General features: G+C 40.2%; 1 protein-coding gene across 1 annotated transcript in view; it reads left to right on the top strand.

Annotated features, from left to right (window-relative positions):
- The window catches only part of NCKAP5 (NCK associated protein 5), a 906,625-nt gene that overhangs the window by 728,510 nt on the left and 160,920 nt on the right, over window positions 1–17,195 (top strand). The window contains exon 9 of the mRNA XM_065880133.1: window positions 3,883–4,002. Coding sequence (XP_065736205.1) covers window positions 3,883–4,002 — 120 coding nt within the window. The remainder of the gene's footprint in view (window positions 1–3,882; window positions 4,003–17,195) is intronic.

The following is a 17,195-nucleotide window of genomic DNA, read 5'->3' as shown; positions in this document are numbered from 1 at the left end:
CTCCATAACTACTACACAGCAGTGAAGCCAGAATCTCTTTCAGCCCCAAACACAGGTGAAACTTGTCAGGAGTACAATGTGTGGATCCTCCGGGGAAGTTATGGTTTGGGATCATTAAGATACACAGGGCCCTTTTAAACCAGTAGCATCACGGCGCTCAGTATATTCTCCCCTGGCATCCAGCTGTAATGCCTTACTTTGTTTCAATTGAGAGTGGCATGCAGATTGCAAAGAAAACAGGTTGGGCTATTTCCTTGAACCCAAAGACCACTATACTTGCTTACGTGAGATGAAATGTAGTCAACTCTTTGGCATTTTTTCTTCCTGATAACATTAGACAACATATCCCCTTTTTTCTTTCAAAAGACACAACCTTATATTTTCAGGGGGGTCCTCGCCTTGAGGCCTGAGACATACTAGGGAGCAGAGAAAGAAAAAGGTTGTGGATGAGGGCAGATGGTCCAGCCCCTGTTGGGAGCCATGATCTCAGAGGCTGGCCTCTGAACAGGAGAGTTCTTTAGCTTGTAACGCCTTACTTGGGGGGCATAGTCTAGTATAGTCTCCCGTCTATAATCGACAGCATTAGAACAGTGGCTCTTGCACCCAGCCTCAAAATGTCATACGGGCCTTTATGTTAGCGGGTTCTCGTGGTGAGCCCAGGGGAAGCACAGACAGCCTGCTGACACTCTGCCTAGTAGTCAAGGAAACTGTGGTTTTTCTCTCTCTCTTTCCATCTCTCCAGTCTGGCTGTGTTTCTGTGTGTACACATGGGCACACACACATGTCTTTGATTACAGTTTCTTGGGATGACAGCTGTCTGGCATCACTTAACCATCCAGAGCTCGAGTGAAGAAAACAAGAATGTTAAAACAGCGCAGAATATTCTTTTATATCTACAAATTTTCTGTCCAGCTCAGTTCTGTTGGTCAGTGATCATAAGAGCAGCGTCACATTCCTAAAGCCCTCCATTCCCCCCTCTGCTCTGTGCTGATCGAGGTGAGCCACGCGTGATGAACGGTTCTCAAGGTCGATAAAGTGTGTTCCTGCTGATGAACTTTTACTGCCTTAAGTAACAGTAATGGCCATGGACATTTGGGCACTGGTACAAAAACTTGCTTTAGAATATATTGATTTTTTTTTTTTTTACCCATCTGAAGAAATCTTTTCAAGTTATTCTCAGTTTTGCTACTAAAAACTTGCTGGTATTCCTTACAAGTCTCCTTTCTCCTTGCAAATCCAAACTCATATGCTTCTGTTTCCATCCCCCCCCGCCCCCCCCCCCCCCGCCGCAAGTGAGAATGATTGTGTTTTCCCACCCAATAGGTACTATTAATATTTATTTACCTCACAGTCAAGTTTTATTAATTGCTTAATTAGCAGTAGTGAAAACAATTAGCGTTTGGGAGCAGGGAGTGTTATACACACGCTAAGAACAAAAAGTAGCATTAGCGAGACACAGAGGTTGAATTCTAAATAAAGACAGCAAATTTAGCCTTTTAATTTGAGCAGTGCCTAGGCCCCCAAAACAGCCTCTGCTAAATGGCGTGCACACACCCCCTGCCCCTGCTTTTACAGCTGCTGCCCTCCTACAGCTTGCACCCTGGTTGCCCCGTCTGGACATGGCATTCCTTTGCTCTGCTCTGCATTTGTAGGCGGCAATCAGTTGAAACCATCCTACGCATCAGCTTCCTTATTTAGCTAAAAAGGTGAAGTGAGTGTAAGCTGTGCACTGAGCTATAGCTTGGCCTGTCTCTTTGCCTCCTGTAAATAGAATGAAGAAGCCTGACAACGATGATGCATCTCAGGTAAAGCCTCGGAAGCTAGACCTCTCTCTAGCCGCACACTTAGGTTGCCCCAAGGTTATGTATGAAACAGGCACACTCACCGTTGTGACTGCTGTTTAGGTCCTGGGGAGCAGAGCTGTGGACTGGCACCCTGTCTTGCTTGCAGAGCCTTAAGTGAGGCCTGTAGCTGCCCCACCTCAGAATACATAGGTAGACACACTAGCAGTGTTGAGAAACTTAAAACTCTCTTTATCACACCATCGTTAGAGAATAGAACTCATCATCATTAACCCCTTTAACAAAATCAGCACACAATTTTATCAAGCTCCTACTGCTCTGTGGGGTGTTGTGCTAGGTGGTGAAGGAAAAACGTCAGAACGATATGCTCGTGCTGGTGTTTCTGTGAGTATCTCCTCGTGCCTTTGGAGGAGCGTGTCATCTAATTGACAAGATAAGTCCAGAGCCTGAAAGCAAATCAACACAGAGCAGTATCTCACATTAGCTAGATGTCGTAGAAGAGGCATCGAGGGCTTACTGGAGTTCAGGAAAGGGAGCAGATGAAAGCGGAGGGTGCCAGGTAAAGGCGTGGGAGAGGAAACAGAATTTGAACTGGCTGTCAACCGAAGAGCCAAACTTGGACCAGAAGAAGGAGGTGGATGAGAAGCAGAAGGGAGGTCGGGGAGGGGGAAGGAGGCAGAATGCCTGGTGCTTTCAAGAACAGGTAGACCCTTGTTAAAGAACAGGGTAAGAGCATGGTAAGAGCAGAAACCTTTTTTTTTCAAATCAGGAAATCGTGTAAGATAAAGTTTGAAATGTAGAAAAGGGTCAGCTTTTGAAGAACCTTGCCTTGGGGCTTTATTCTACCTGGTGTTCCTTGAACCCCACCAAAGAGGGTGTAGACATGTCAGTATAAGTACTGTCTTTATCACAAGTTAACTTGGAAGGCAGCTTCTGGGTGGGATTCTAGAGCATCCTAAAGCTCCCGCATGTCAGCCCCCCTCATGAAAGCTCCTTGGTGTTGGAACTATTCAAAAGAGCTGCTCTCAGGGGATGCTGAGGTACGGTTCTTCTACTTCTTCCCCAACACTAAGACCAGAACACCCCAAAAGATATGGAAATCCACTAGTTCAGAGGATGGGCAAGTTTCAAGTGGCCTTGTAAGCCTTCCCTCCACAGTTGCTTCACCCTGTCTAAATGCATCACTGACTCAGCCGCATTGAGAATTTCAACTCGTTTCCGCAAACGACAGAGGAAGCTTCCATACGGTATTTGTTTTTCTCTTTCTGACTTACTTCACTCTGTATGAGAGACTCGGAAAAAAAAGGTCACGAAGAATCTAGGGGTAAGATGGGAATAAAGACACAGACCTACTAGAGAATGACTTGAGGATATGGGGAGGGGGAAGGGTAAGCTGGGACGAAGTGAGAGAGTGGCATGGACGTATATACACTACCAGACGTAAGGTAGATAGCTAGTGGGAAGCAGCCGCATAGCACAGAGAGATCAGCTTGGTGCTTTGTGACCACCTAGAGGGGTGGCATAGGGAGGGTGGGAGGGAGACGCAAGAGGGAAGAGCTATGGGAACAATGTATATGTATAACTGATTCACTTTGTTATAAAGCAGAAACTAACACACCATTGTAAAGCAATTATACTCCAATAAAGACGTTTAAAAAAAAGTGATAGTTTCTTTAGTTGATCAAATCTCTATTCACTGTAAAAACATTGTCCTGTGGTTTGTGCTTTATGATTGCTCTTATGAAGACAGTGAAAAAGCCAAATATATAGGTGGAAACTTAAATTGACTTTATATTGCTGAGATTTACCATCTTCAAAAATAACATGCTAGATTAATGCATTTCTGATTTCAAGGTGCTTTTTGTTTTTTTCAAGTAGGTCTTCCCTGAACATAATAATTCTATCAGACAGTGGGCTGTGGAAGAAAACATTGTGTGTGATCTATTTCTGGGGGGCTTGAAGGCTTAAAATAACTGTTTTTTTACTAATATGCCTGAAATATCAGATGAAATATAGTGTTAATATGCAAAAGTGTCTTAATGGTAATAGACCTTTTTTTCTTTCAATGTGTTTGTTGCAGGATCTAAGGGAGGAATGTGTAAAGTTGAAAACGAGAGTGTTTGATTTGGAACAACAGAATCGAACGCTAAGCATCCTTTTCCAACAGCGAGTCAGACCAACTTCTGATCTGCTCCTCCAGGTATGCGTTTCTGTGCAAAACAGTCTTTGCTCCTGAAATGCTGTTGACAGGAAGTGAGTTAACTTCAAAAGGTACCACTATCTCCATGGGCAAGACATATTGCATCAGAACCTCCATTCTCTCCCCTCTCAAGGGATGTCATTAAAATTGAATGTCTCTTAAATCTCTTGACTCTTTAAACCTAATTTTGATAAAGAAATGCATCAACAAATAATAAACAGGTAAAAGGAAACAATCAGAGGTATCAAGTGAAATCAGGGAATGGAGTCAGCAAATAATTGATTGCTCTGGGGACAAGTATTAGTAATCTTGCACTCCCTGATAAGCAGGGCGGAGTTTTATGTGATGCCGAAGTACATTTCTTTATTTCAAACTCTCCGTAAGCAAAACTACAGCTGGGGTTTGTTGTGCTTTCATCTCTCTGTCTGTCTCTGCAGCCTGCCTCCTCACAATCCAATACACTCCGCCTCAGTCTTTTACAGGTTCTCTTTGTCTAAGCGTTCTCACCAAACTCTTCCGGTTGCCTTCATAACAGGGAAAGTTGTGGAAAGGCGAACCATTTGAATCATTTTGAAGCTGCCCCCTGAGAAAGCACTAGAAAATATATCTGACTGCAGGGAGACACGTGGATTGGCAAAGGGGTCTAGAAGGCTGATCTTTGCTGTTTCCTATTTTTTTTAATGCTATTAATGTTCATATTTGCTCAAACAAGCTCCAGGTTTGTAAAGGGTAACCCCCAGCTGCCTGGTCTGATTGACTAAAGGAAAGGGGAAAGACAGAGATACCTTCTAGACTAGCCTGTCACCACTGTAGCCGCTAGCCATGTGGTGCTATTGAAATTAAACATTAAATTAAGTTTCTATGTCAAACTAGTCAGATTTCAAGTGTTGAAAAGCCACACGTGGCCAGCAGCTACCATATTAGACAGTGTTTGTACAGAACATTTCCATCATGCTAGAAAGTTCAGCACTTTTCCAGATGGTTGAGACAGTGTTGCTAATTTACCCTCTGAACTTTGGCACAAACATCTTTCCCTGACTCCTCAGGGAAATAATGAGAAATTGCAGTTCATTTCAGAGAAAGAAAGATGTTTGGTAAAACCGCACATCAAAATGTAATCCGCCCCCCCCCACCTCCGATGAAGAGAAAAGAGCTCTCTGAATTGTAAAATAGATCTCATCTCTTAAATTAATTTTTTCTCTGCTTTATCTATTAGCGCATAATTCATAATTTATGACTCATAAATTGTGTGGAAAAAAAATCATCTATCTCTATTCTGTTTCCTGATCCTGCCCACGATAAATGTTGGTCAGAGAGAATCTTGCATCTGTTAAAAGTTGTATCTCATTTGCTCTCTTATAATCAAGATCCACTATTGTAATTGCTTTTGACAGCTATTGCATGTTCATGAATTTTTCCGTTTTACGTGTTTTAACTTGAGGCTTTTCTGGAACAATTTTTAAGGATCTACGGTCCCTGTTTGTGAATCATGATGGTTCATTTCCACAGTAAACACATGTGCCATAGATATTTAAGCTTCTTCATTGGCTGACACAGATGTCTTAAATACATATCCAACTGGCAGGGGATGGTGTTTGCGCTAACAATAGAACTCAGTGTTTACTCCTTGGGTGTCTTCAGCCAACACACTGTTTCTCCCCAGATAGACCTCACTTCCAGGAGCAATTCTAATTTAAATGCAATTTATAAAAGATGGGCTGATAATAGTTCTGGACGTAGAATAATAGCAAGGATGATGCCTGCCCTCTAACATCTAAGGGCTCACAGTCATAGACAAAGTTGCTGGTTTTTCAGGTGGTCTGTTCATTATATGACCCGTGAGTTTTTAATTTTCTGGTGGCACAAATACATATCATGGAGCACCGGCTAAAGGAAAAGCAGTTTGAGCTTGCTTTGCACCTGTGGAAGCTCTGTCATTATTTGTTGAATGGAATAATGAATAAATGACCCAGATTCATTCTGCAAGTCTTCTTCTGAATGTTTCCTGTCTTGTGTGGAGGCTTTGGAACTATGCAGCCGTGCTGGTCCAGCCCAGTTTGTTTGAGGGTGTGGCTGGTGAGCACAGCAAACCCACCGGTGTGCCTGGTCCCGAGTATGAGAGATGTTACAGCTTCTGCCCGCGGACTGGAGATTTGGTACAGAAGATTTCTAAGTAGGTTTCTATGTATCTTAAAAAACTGCATTCGTTGTCATCTGCTGAATACAGCCTAATGATTCTCTACAATCTAAGTAGCCACCTGAAGAGAAATACAGAAAGAAGATTGTTGAACACATTGTGATTTTAGTAGATACATTGTAAGTTGTAGAAAAGAAAATTTATAGGAAATAGCTAATTATTTGTCCCTCAGAAACAGAGAATAAGAGGTTACATGGATATTCTTTAGCAAATTCTGATATAAGAGGAACAAAGAGGGATAGTTCTAAGGATTCGTTGACAGGTTCTGGGAAACTTACAAAGGGAACCAGTCCATGATGGGAAAGTAAAGAAGCCTGACCTGAAATTTAAAACCTTAAGAATGGCCATAAACTTCTCTGTCGATTCCACTTTCCAGAAAAGCATCTCTGGGACTATGGGTGGAAGCAAGTCAGATTAATAAGGGCCTCCATATTAAAATCAATAATTTGAGCTAAATTCTAATGGATTAAGAAACCAGTGTAGCAAATAAAATCTAAAAGTAACATTCTTAACGGAACCGGAGTCTATAACTAACCTTATTTGAACTCACTGGCCAGATTAACCAATGCTCACCATTTCCTCTTATAAATTATATTAGATTACACTCTCAATTTACCAAACATTGACAACTAGTTGAAACTCTCTACTAAGAGTACTTAATTCTCTTACCAGTTGAGTTGAATTTCCACCATGAATGACTTATGTTTGTAAGTCAGTATGTTCACGTGACTAGTACTTGTCACGGTGATTATGAAAGTTTTAACTACTTTATAAACTGACGAAATGTGGTGCAAAAAGAGTTGTTTCTATAAAATAAAGTTGAGTGCTTCAAAAACACTATAAAGACACGTCCCTAAAAACGTTTGTGATCAAATGAAATATAGGTGTGTAACTGCAAAAAAAAAAAAAAAATGTGGGAGTTGGGGAATTGTATTAAATGTAGAGGCATTCTGCTTGCAAATTGCTTCTCAGGTGGTTTTAAGTCCTTGTTCCACTATTAAGAAAAACAAAACCTAGAAATCATAGACAATGCATAAAGCATGTGTTTGATGCCCCCCCCCAAAAAAAAAACCACAAAAGACATTGGAGGACTCTAATAATATGATCCCTAGGCAAAAAAGCCAACCTTGGCCCTACCAAAAAAAAAAAAAGTGCTAGATACTGTTCTACAACCTTTATAGTGTTCACCAGTTTATCTCCGTTACAGTACTTTCAGGTACGAACTATCTCTATACCCATTCTACAGATGAGGACACTTAGGCTCAAAGAGGCTGTGTCACCCAGTGGTAATGGACAGACTGGGGATTTAAATCCATGGTCAGGGTCCGCTTCCTCCCTTTCACTTCCTGTCTGTGCTCCCTCTACATGGAATACAAATGGACACGAGGAACACTTTTCTGATTCTGTATTCTGACAGACATTTTCATTAACGGGCCCACCTGTGCTCAGATCAGTTCAGAGGGCTTCTGCAGTGTAATCGCCTACTATATTTACACATTTCTGAAAGCCTCTTGATCTGTAGCATCCAAGATTTTCCCCTCTCCTGTGTGTTCTGCTCTTGTTTTCCTTTGGACACCTGTGTTATCGTCATCTTGATAGGACATTATTCTCATATTTTCCACCTAACACAGTTTATTCTTCTCCTTTTTATCTGATATTTCAAAGGCCCTATACTCATATCCTTGGGCCAAGATGGAAAGAAAAGACTGTTATAGTGTAGATTATTCTCACAGACAGTTGAGAATCTGACAGCTTAGAACCAAGGTGTAAAACTTTGCTGTCACTTCTGAGAGCGTTGACTTTTTTTTGCTAGTGTTTTTATATTATTTCAGATGAGATGAGACGATTTTAAAATTATCTTTGTGCTTCTGATGTATTTTTCGTTCATTGCATCTTTATTTTATTTAATTTCATATGCAATTACGGCATCCTAGAGTTACATGGTACTGACGGTGGAGGTCATGCAGTGCAACCCCCATAACTAGGGATTTCATGTTAACTTTTATTTCACCTAAATAGGAATCTCCTTGAGGGCAGCAATTATGCTGTGAATGTTGCATTTTACCCTCCCACAGATATTATCACCATTCATAATACATAGTCAGTGTATACTTGGATGGCTTAACATTTAATTCAATGTATTTTTAACTTTTTATTTTATATTGGAGTATAGCTAATTAACAATGTTGTAATAGTTTCATGTGCACAGCAAAGTGACTCAGCCATACATATACTTGTATCCATTCACCCCCAAACTCCCCTCCCATCCAGGCTTCCAGATAACATTGAGCAGAGTTCCCTGTGCTATACAGTAGGTCCTTGTTGGTTATCCATCTTAAATATAGCAGTGGGTACATGTCAATCCCGAACTCCTGAACAATCCCTTCCCCCCACCCCTTCCCCCCAGTAACCATAAGTTTGTTCCCTAAGTCTGTGAGTCTGTTTCTGTTTTGTAAATAAGTTCATCTGTATCATTTCTTTTTAGATTCTGCATATAAGCAATATCATACGATATTTCTCTTTCTCTGTCTGACTTACTTCAATCAGTATGACGATTTCTAGGTCCATCCATGTTGCTGCAAATGGCGTTATTTCATTCTTTTTAATGGCTGAGTAATATTCCATTGTATATATGTGCCACATCTTCTTTATCCATTCATCTGTCAGTGGACACTTAGGTTGCTTCCATGTCCTGGCTATTGTAAAGAGTGCTCCAGTGAACATCGGGGTGCATGTATCCTTCCAGGGGTCCATGTTTTTCTCCAGATATATGCCCAAGAGTGAGATTGCAGGGGCATATGGTAGCTCTATTTTTAGTTTTTTAAGAAACCTCCATCCTGTTCTCCATAGTGGCTGCCCCAATTTACATGCCCACCAACAGTGTAGGAGGGTTCCCTTCTCTCTGCACCTTCTCCAGCATTTATTGTTTGTGGATTTTTTGATGATGGCCATTCTGACTGGTGTGAGGTGATATCTCATTGTAGTTTTGATTTGCATTTCTCTAATAATTAATGATGTTGAACATCTTTTCATGTGCCTCTCGGCCATCTGCATGTCTTCTTTGGAGAAATGTCTACTTAGGTCTTCTGTGCATTTTGTGATTGGGTTGTTTGTTTTGATGATATTAAGCCACATGAGCTGTTTGTAAATTTTGGAGACTAATCCCTGGTTGGTCCCGTCATTTGCAAATATTTTCTCCCAATCTGTGGGTTGTCTTTTCGTTTTGTTTATGGTTTCCTTTGCTGTGCAAAAGCTTTTGAGTTTAGTTAGGTCCCATTTGTTTATTTTTATTTCCATTATTCAGGGAGATGGATTGAAAAAGATATTGCTGCAACTGATGTCAGAGAGTGTTCTGCCTTTGTTTTCTTCTAGGAGTTTTATAGTGACTGCAAAATGGACCTTACAATAAGTCTAATTAATGTCTGTCACTATGAACAGATTTCTTTTTCTTGTGATGAGAACCTTTAAGATCTCTTAGCAGATTTCAAGTATTCAACACAGTATTAATAACTAGAGTCACCATGCTGTACATTACATCTCCAGAAGTTATTGATCTTATAACCGGAAGTTTATACCTTTTGATCCCCTTTATCAGTTTCACCAACTCCCCACCCCCACCAATCTGTTCTTTCTTTCTATGAGTTCTTTTTTTAACAAAAATTCCACGTGTGAGTGAGATCATGCAGTTTTTACTTCTCTCTGTCTGACTTATTTCACTTAGCATAATGTCCTCAAGGTCCATCCACGCTGTCACAAATGGCAAGATGTCATTCTTTTTTATGGCTGAATAATATTCTATCATTTTTATGAAATATTCTATCATTTACATATATGTAAATATATAAATATATCTCTAAAATACATTTATATCTTATATATATATATATCATATATATCACATTTTCTTTATCCATTTATCCATCAGTGGAGACTTGGATTGTTTCCACGTCTTGGCTACTATAAATAATGCTGCAGTGAACATGACAGTGCAGATGATCTCTTCTTTGAGATAGTGATTTCATCTACCTTGAGTTCAGGCCCATAACTGGAGTTGCTGGATCATATGGTAGTTCTGTCTTTTAATTTTTTGAGGCACCTCCATACTGTTTACCGTTGTGGCTGCACCAATTTACATTTCCTACCAAGAGTGTACAAGGGCTCTTTTTTCTCCACATCCTCACCAGCATTTGTTATCTCTTGTTTTTTTGCAGTACGCGGGCCTCTCACCGCTGTGGCCTCTCCCGTTGCGGAGCACAGGCTCCGGACGCGCAGGCTCAGCGGCCATGGCTCACGGGCCCAGCCGCTCCGCGGCATGTGGGATCTTCCCGGACCGGGGCACGAACCCGTGTCCCCTGCATCGGCAGGCGGACTCTCAACCACTGCGCCACCAGGGAAGCCCATCTCTTGTTTTTTTGATAATACGTTCGAACAGTTGTGAAGTGATATCTCACGTGGTTTTGATTTGCATTTTGCTGATGGTTAGTGATCTTGAGCACCCTTTCATGTTCCTGTTGGCTCTTTGAATATTTTCTTTGGAAAAAAGCTTATTCAGGTCCTTTGTCCACTTTTTAATTGGATTATTTGATACTTTGCTATTGAGTTGTATGAGTTCCTTATTTATTTTAGATATTACCCCTTCTCAGATGTGTGGTTTGAGAATATTTTCTCCCATTGTGTAGGCTGCCTTCTATTTTTGTTGATTGCTTCTTTTTCTGTGCAGAAGCTGTTTAGTTTGATGTAGTCCCATTTGTTTATTTTTGCTTTTGTTGCTTGAGCTTTAGGTGTCACATCCTTGAAATCATTGCCAAGACGAATGTCAAGGAGGTTTTCTTCCCCCTATGTTTTTGTTATAGGAGTTTTATGGTTTCATATCTTACATTTAAGCCTTTAATTCATTTCGAGTTAACTTTTTGTGACTGGTGTAAGATAGGGGTTTAGTTTAATTCTTTTACCTGTGAATATCCAGTTTTTCTAGCACCATTAATTGAAGAGCCTGTCTTTTCTCCATTGAGTATTTTTGGCTCCCTTGTCAAATATTAGTGACCATATTATGCATGGGTTTATTTCTGGGTTCTTGATTCTGTTCCATTGCCCTTTGTGTCTGTTTTTATGCCATTTCCATACCGTTTTGATTACTGTTGCTTTGTAACACAGTTTGAAATCAGCAAGTGTTATATCTCCAGCTCTATTCTTCTTTCTCAGCACTCCTTTGCCTATTCGGGGTCTTTTGTGATTCCAGACAAATTTCAGGATTGTTTTTCTATTTATGTAAAATATGCCACTGGAATCCTGATAAGGGTTGCACTGAACCTATAGACAGCTTTAGGTAGTATGGATATTTTAACGAGATTAATTTCTCCAATCCATGAACATAAGATATCTTTCCATTTATTTGTGTCATCTTCAGTTTCTTTCATCAGTGTCTTATAGTTTTCATTGTAGAGACTTTTCACTTTGGTTAGATTTATTCCTAAGTATTTTATTCTTTTTGATGCTATTATAAATGGGATTGTTTTTCTTGTTTCTTTTTCAGATAATTAGTTGTCAGTGTATCAAGACGCTATTGATTTCTGTATGTTGATTTTGCGTCCTGCAACTTTATTCATGATTATCTAAAAGTTTTTTATGAGGTTTTTACATTTTCTATATATAAAATCACATCATCTGCAAATAGAGACAATTTTACTTTTTGCTTTCTGATTCTAATGTCTTTTATTTATTTTCTTTGCTTGAGTGCCCTTACTAGAATTTCCAGTACCATGATGAATAGGAGTGGTGATACTGGGCACCCTTGTCTTGTACCTGATAGAGGAAAAGCTTTCATCTTTTCACCACTGAGTATGATGTTAGCTGTGGACTTATCATATATGGCCTTTATTATGTTGAGGTATATTCCTTCTCTACACAGTTTGTTGAGCTTTTATTATAAATGAATGTTGAATTCTGTCAGATGCTTTCTCTGTGTCTATTGAGATGATCATAGGATTTTTAAAATTCTATTATTGTGATATATCACACTTACTGATTTGCATATGTTGAACCATCCTTGCACCCAAGGGATGAATTCCAATTGACTTTGCTGTATGATCCTTTTAATGAGCTGTTGAAATCAGTTTGCTAGTACTTTGTTCAGAATTTTTACATCTATATTCATCAGGGACATTGGCCTGTAGTTTACTTTTCTTGTAGTGTCTTTATCTGGCTTTGGTATCAGGGTGATACTGGCCTCATAAAATGAATTTTGGAGTGTTCCTCTCTTCTTCAGTTTTTTGGAAGAGTTTGAGAAGATTTGGCATCAGTTCTTAAATCTTTGGTAAAAATTTACCAGTGAACTACCAGGTCCTGGTCATTTCTCTGTTGGGAGGTTTATGGTTACTGATTCAATCTCCTTACTCATTCTTAGTCTGTTTAGAGTTTTTGTTTCTTCATGATTCACTCTTGGTAAGTTGTTTGTTTCTAGGAATTTTTCAAGTTATTCTACATTATCCAATTTGTTGGCATATAGTTGTTCAAAGAAGTTTCTTATTATCCTTTGCATCTGTGGTATCAGTTGTAATGTCTCCTCTTTCATTTATCATTTTATTTATTTGAGTCCTGTTTTTCTCTTGGTTAGGCTAGCTAAAGGTTTGTCAGTTTTGTTTATCTTTTCAAAAAACCAACTCTATACTTTTGTTAATATTGTCCATTATTTTTTATTTTGTTTATTTCTCCTCTTTTTTTTATTTCCTCCCTTCTGCTACTATTGGGCCTCATTTATTCTTCTTTCTCTAATTCCTTGAGGTATAAAATTTGTTTATTTATTTGAGAGTTTTCTTTTGTTCGATGTATGTGTCTATCCATATAAACTTCCCTCTTAGAATTGCTTTTGCTACACCTTGTAAGTTTTTGTATGTTGTTTCCATTTTCATTTGTCTCAAGATACTTTTTTATCTTTTCATCTCTTCTTTGATCCCTTGGTTGTTCAGGAGTGTGTTTTTTTAAAAAAATCCATGTATCAAGTATTTGTGAATTTTCCTGTTTTTCTCCTGTTGTTGATTTCTAGTTTCATATCATTCTGTTTGGAAAAGATTTGGTATGATTCAATGTTCTTAAATTTACTAAGACTTGTTCTGTGGCCTACCATATGATCTATCCCAGAAATCGTTCTGTTTGCACTTAAAAAGAAAGTGTATTTCGGTGCTGTTGAATGGAATGTTCTGTATGTGTCTTTTAGGTCTATTTGATTCATAGTGTTATTCATATCCACTGTTTCCTTATGGATTCTCTGCTGGATGATCTATCCATTGTTGAGAGTAAGATATTAAAGTCTCCAACTATCACTGTATTGCTGTTTATGTCTCCTTTTACTTCTGTTACTCTTTGCTTCATATATTTCGATGCTCCAATGTTGGCTACATAAATATTTACAATTGTTATATATTCTAGGTGGACTGACCCCTTTATCATCATACTATAACCTTCTTAGTCGCTTTTGAGCATTTGCAGCTTAAAGTCTATTTTGTCTGATATACATATAGCTAACTCTGCTTTCTTTTGGTTACCATTTGTTTGAAATATCTTTTTCTATCCCTTCACTCCCAGGCTGTGTGTATCTTTAAAGCTAAAGTGAGTCTCTTGTAAGCAGCATATTGTTGGATTTTTAAAAATTTTATTCTGTGTCTTTGGATTGGAGAATTTAATCCACTTACATTTAAAGTAATTATTGATAGGTGAGGACTTATTACTGCCATTTGATTAATTGTTTTCTGATTGTGTTGTTAAACCTTTGTTCCTTGCTTCTTTTTTTTTCTTCTTATCTTACTGATTTATTTTGTGATTTGATGACTTTTTGTAGCAGTATGCTTTGTTTATTGTAATCTTTTGTGTAACTACTACAGGTTTTTCCTTTGTAGTTATCATGAGACTTACATAAATATCTTCTATTTATGACATCCTGTTTTAAGCTGGTAACAACTTAACTTCAATAGCATACATAAACTACACTTTTTCTTCTCCCTTCTCACATTTTATGTTTAATGTTACAATTTACATATTTTTAGATTGTGTATCAATAATAAATTACTGTGCTTATGGTTATTTTTAATACTTTTTTCTTTAATGTCTTAAGCTGGAGTTGTAAGTGAACTATGGAACACCATACCAATATTAGAAAATCTGGCTTTGCTTATATATTTACTGTCACCAGTGAGTTTTTTTACCTACATTCCTATACTTTCATGGTGTTAATGAGCATCACTTTATTTCCTCTGGAAGAACACCCTGTAGCATTTCTTGTAAAGCATGTCTGGTGGTGATGTTTATCAGCTTTTATTTGTTCGGGAAAGTCTTTATCTCTCCTTCATCTCTGGTATTCTTGGCTGTGCATTTGAATAAATGGTCACCTCCTCCAGCTTTTACAGGTTCATTCCAGCAGAAACAGTCCTAAACCATAATGCATATATTGTTTTTCTTGACTGTGTCCCCTAAACCCCATAGGTTTTTAAACATTTTCTTTCTTTCTTTCTTTTTATTCTTTTTTTTATGTTGCTCAAGTGACTGGATAATTTCAAATGACTTGTTTTCTAATTCACTGATTTATTCTTTTGCTTGGTTGAGTCTGCTGCTGAAGTTCTCTGTTGAATTCTTCAGTTCAGTCAGTGTATTATTCAGCTCTAGGGTTTCTGTTTGGTTTTCTGGATGGGTTCTGTTCTTTGTTGAACTTCTCATTTCATTTATGCATTATTTTTCTAATTTTATTTAGTTGTCTGTGTGATCTTGTAGTTTACTAAACCTCTTGAAGAGGATTATTCAGAATGTTTTGTCAGATGGTTCATAGATCTCTATTTCTTCAGGGTCAGTTATTAGAGCTTTATTAGTTTCTTTTGATGGCGTCATGTTTACCTGATTCTTTGAAATCCTTGACTCTTTGCATTGGTATCTGTGCATTTGAGAAAGCAGTTTCCTCCTCCAGACTTTACAGATTCACTTGGGCAGAGGCAGTCCTTCACCTGTCAGCTCAGCTTGGGGTTCTCACGAGCCAGCTGGTAGCATCCTTAGAAGTGGGGCTTGCTATCAGGATCTCTATTTGAGGGAGGCCACTGCCCAAGCTCTGAGTTCAGGGGTGCCAGTTGAACTGGCTGGGGACAGTTGACTAGGACTCCTGGCTTGGTTCTTTTCCCCAGTGCAGCTGTAGAATGGACTCCACAGTTGCTTGCATTCGCTGGTCAGGCTTCCTAGTCGGGCGCTATACTCAGTAGTTAAGGGGGCCTGCAGATTTACTGCCCTGCCTGGCCGAGGTCATAGAACTGCTGGAATGGCTCACTGTCTGGGGACCAAGGCCAGGCAAAACTGTCCCCTGAGCTCCCTGGTCAGGCAGAGCCACTGACTTGATTCTGCAGATGGACAGAGCTACTGACTGGGTTTTCTGCTCGGGTGCCCCTGTAGGTGCAGCTACAGGGTGGGCCACTTAGCCTCCCAGGTGCTCTCGTTACGCTTCCTGATCAGGCAAGACTGAGGGCTATACTCAACAGTAGGTGGGGGTAGCAGCCTACTTCCCTGCCCAGGTGGTACAGCAGAACAGGCCGGAAGGCCAGCATTGCTTGTTGTCTGGGGAGCAAATCAGGCAGAATTGTGCATCAAGTACTCTGGCCACATGGGGTCACCAGCTTGACTCTGACGATGGGCAGAGCCACTGGCTGGGATCTCCTCCTCCACCGTGAGGAGGAACTTACTCTGCCCAGATCTAAGTGCTGGTTACCGTAAGCCCTGCCCCCCTTTGATGTGATCTCCAGTGTCAAGCCCCGCAGCTTCCTTGTGATCCCCATGGGATGAGACCCAAATGGGCCTCACAGGGGGTGACCCACAGTGCTGGGAAGGTGGATGTCCACCTTGGGCTCTTTGTGTCCCACTAGAGAAACCATAGGCCCCAGGGGCCCTCTCAGTGTGGCTCTGTGTCATCCTGAGGGAGGGGTGATGGGATTAGAGTCTAGCCGTTCCTCTTACCCTTCTAACGAGGTCTTTCGTGGTGTCCGTGGTCCCGAGGGGTGCTGCCGGCTCACCTCCGTCTTCTGGGGTTTTCACAGTGGTGTCTTGCCTATGTTGGTGTCTCTAGCCGGTCTTCTGGCGAAGGGGACTGAATTCAGGAATGACCTATGTCACCATCTTGATGACATCACCCTTGAGGGAGATGCTTCCAGCGACAATAAGGTTGTAATATTCTTGGTTTGAAGACCATGCCTTTTTTCTGTCTGCTTATGTGTATTTTTGTATCAATCCACTGTACCTAGGTGCCCAGTTCATATTTTTAATCCTTTTATTTATTTCTGAGAAGCAAAGATTTTTAGGCATTTACATTCTTCACTACCTTGGAACTGGCCATTGGATAATGAACACAGCCTCACAGAAGTACCCGGAATTGAACAATCGAGCAGCCAGGCCAAAGGCATCTCCTCTAGGGTATTTGGCCATTCAGAGAAATTGGAAAATGCCAGCCATATAAAACATTTTTAAATGTATGTATTTTGCTTTTTAAAAGGTCTACCTATCTGCCTTTTGGGTACTTTCAAAATATATACAGTTAAGTGAGATGAAAAGAAATCATTACGAGGGCATTGGAATAACATGGAAAGCAGTGAGGGAAGGAGGGACTGGGTCAAGGATGGGACAGTGGGTCTTGAGTTCTGGCATAGAAGGGTTTCATTCTGATTGATCTGTGCCTCTCTTGAGCCACAAGCCGTGAAAGAGTCATGAGAAAAGGCAGGAAAATCCGCACAAGGTTAGAGCAGCTACCTGGCTTCCCATGCGAGGATGTACATTTGCCTTATGAGTTTCTACAACCGATCAGCTCTGCCCTTGAGGCGCTTGTGTGCTGGCCTCAGCGGCAGCCTCCAGCCCTGTCCTGTAGACCTGCTGTCTAATTTAGAAAGATCCACAGAGCAACAGCAGGAGCAGGCCGGTGATGCTTCAGGGATGCTGAGGGCTGCCAGGGTCCATCCAGATGGCGGAGTACCCACCAGCA

Source organism: Phocoena phocoena, chromosome 7, assembly GCF_963924675.1.
Source record: "Phocoena phocoena chromosome 7, mPhoPho1.1, whole genome shotgun sequence".
NCBI lineage: Eukaryota > Metazoa > Chordata > Mammalia > Artiodactyla > Phocoenidae > Phocoena > Phocoena phocoena.
This window is presented reverse-complemented; position numbering and strand designations above follow the sequence as displayed.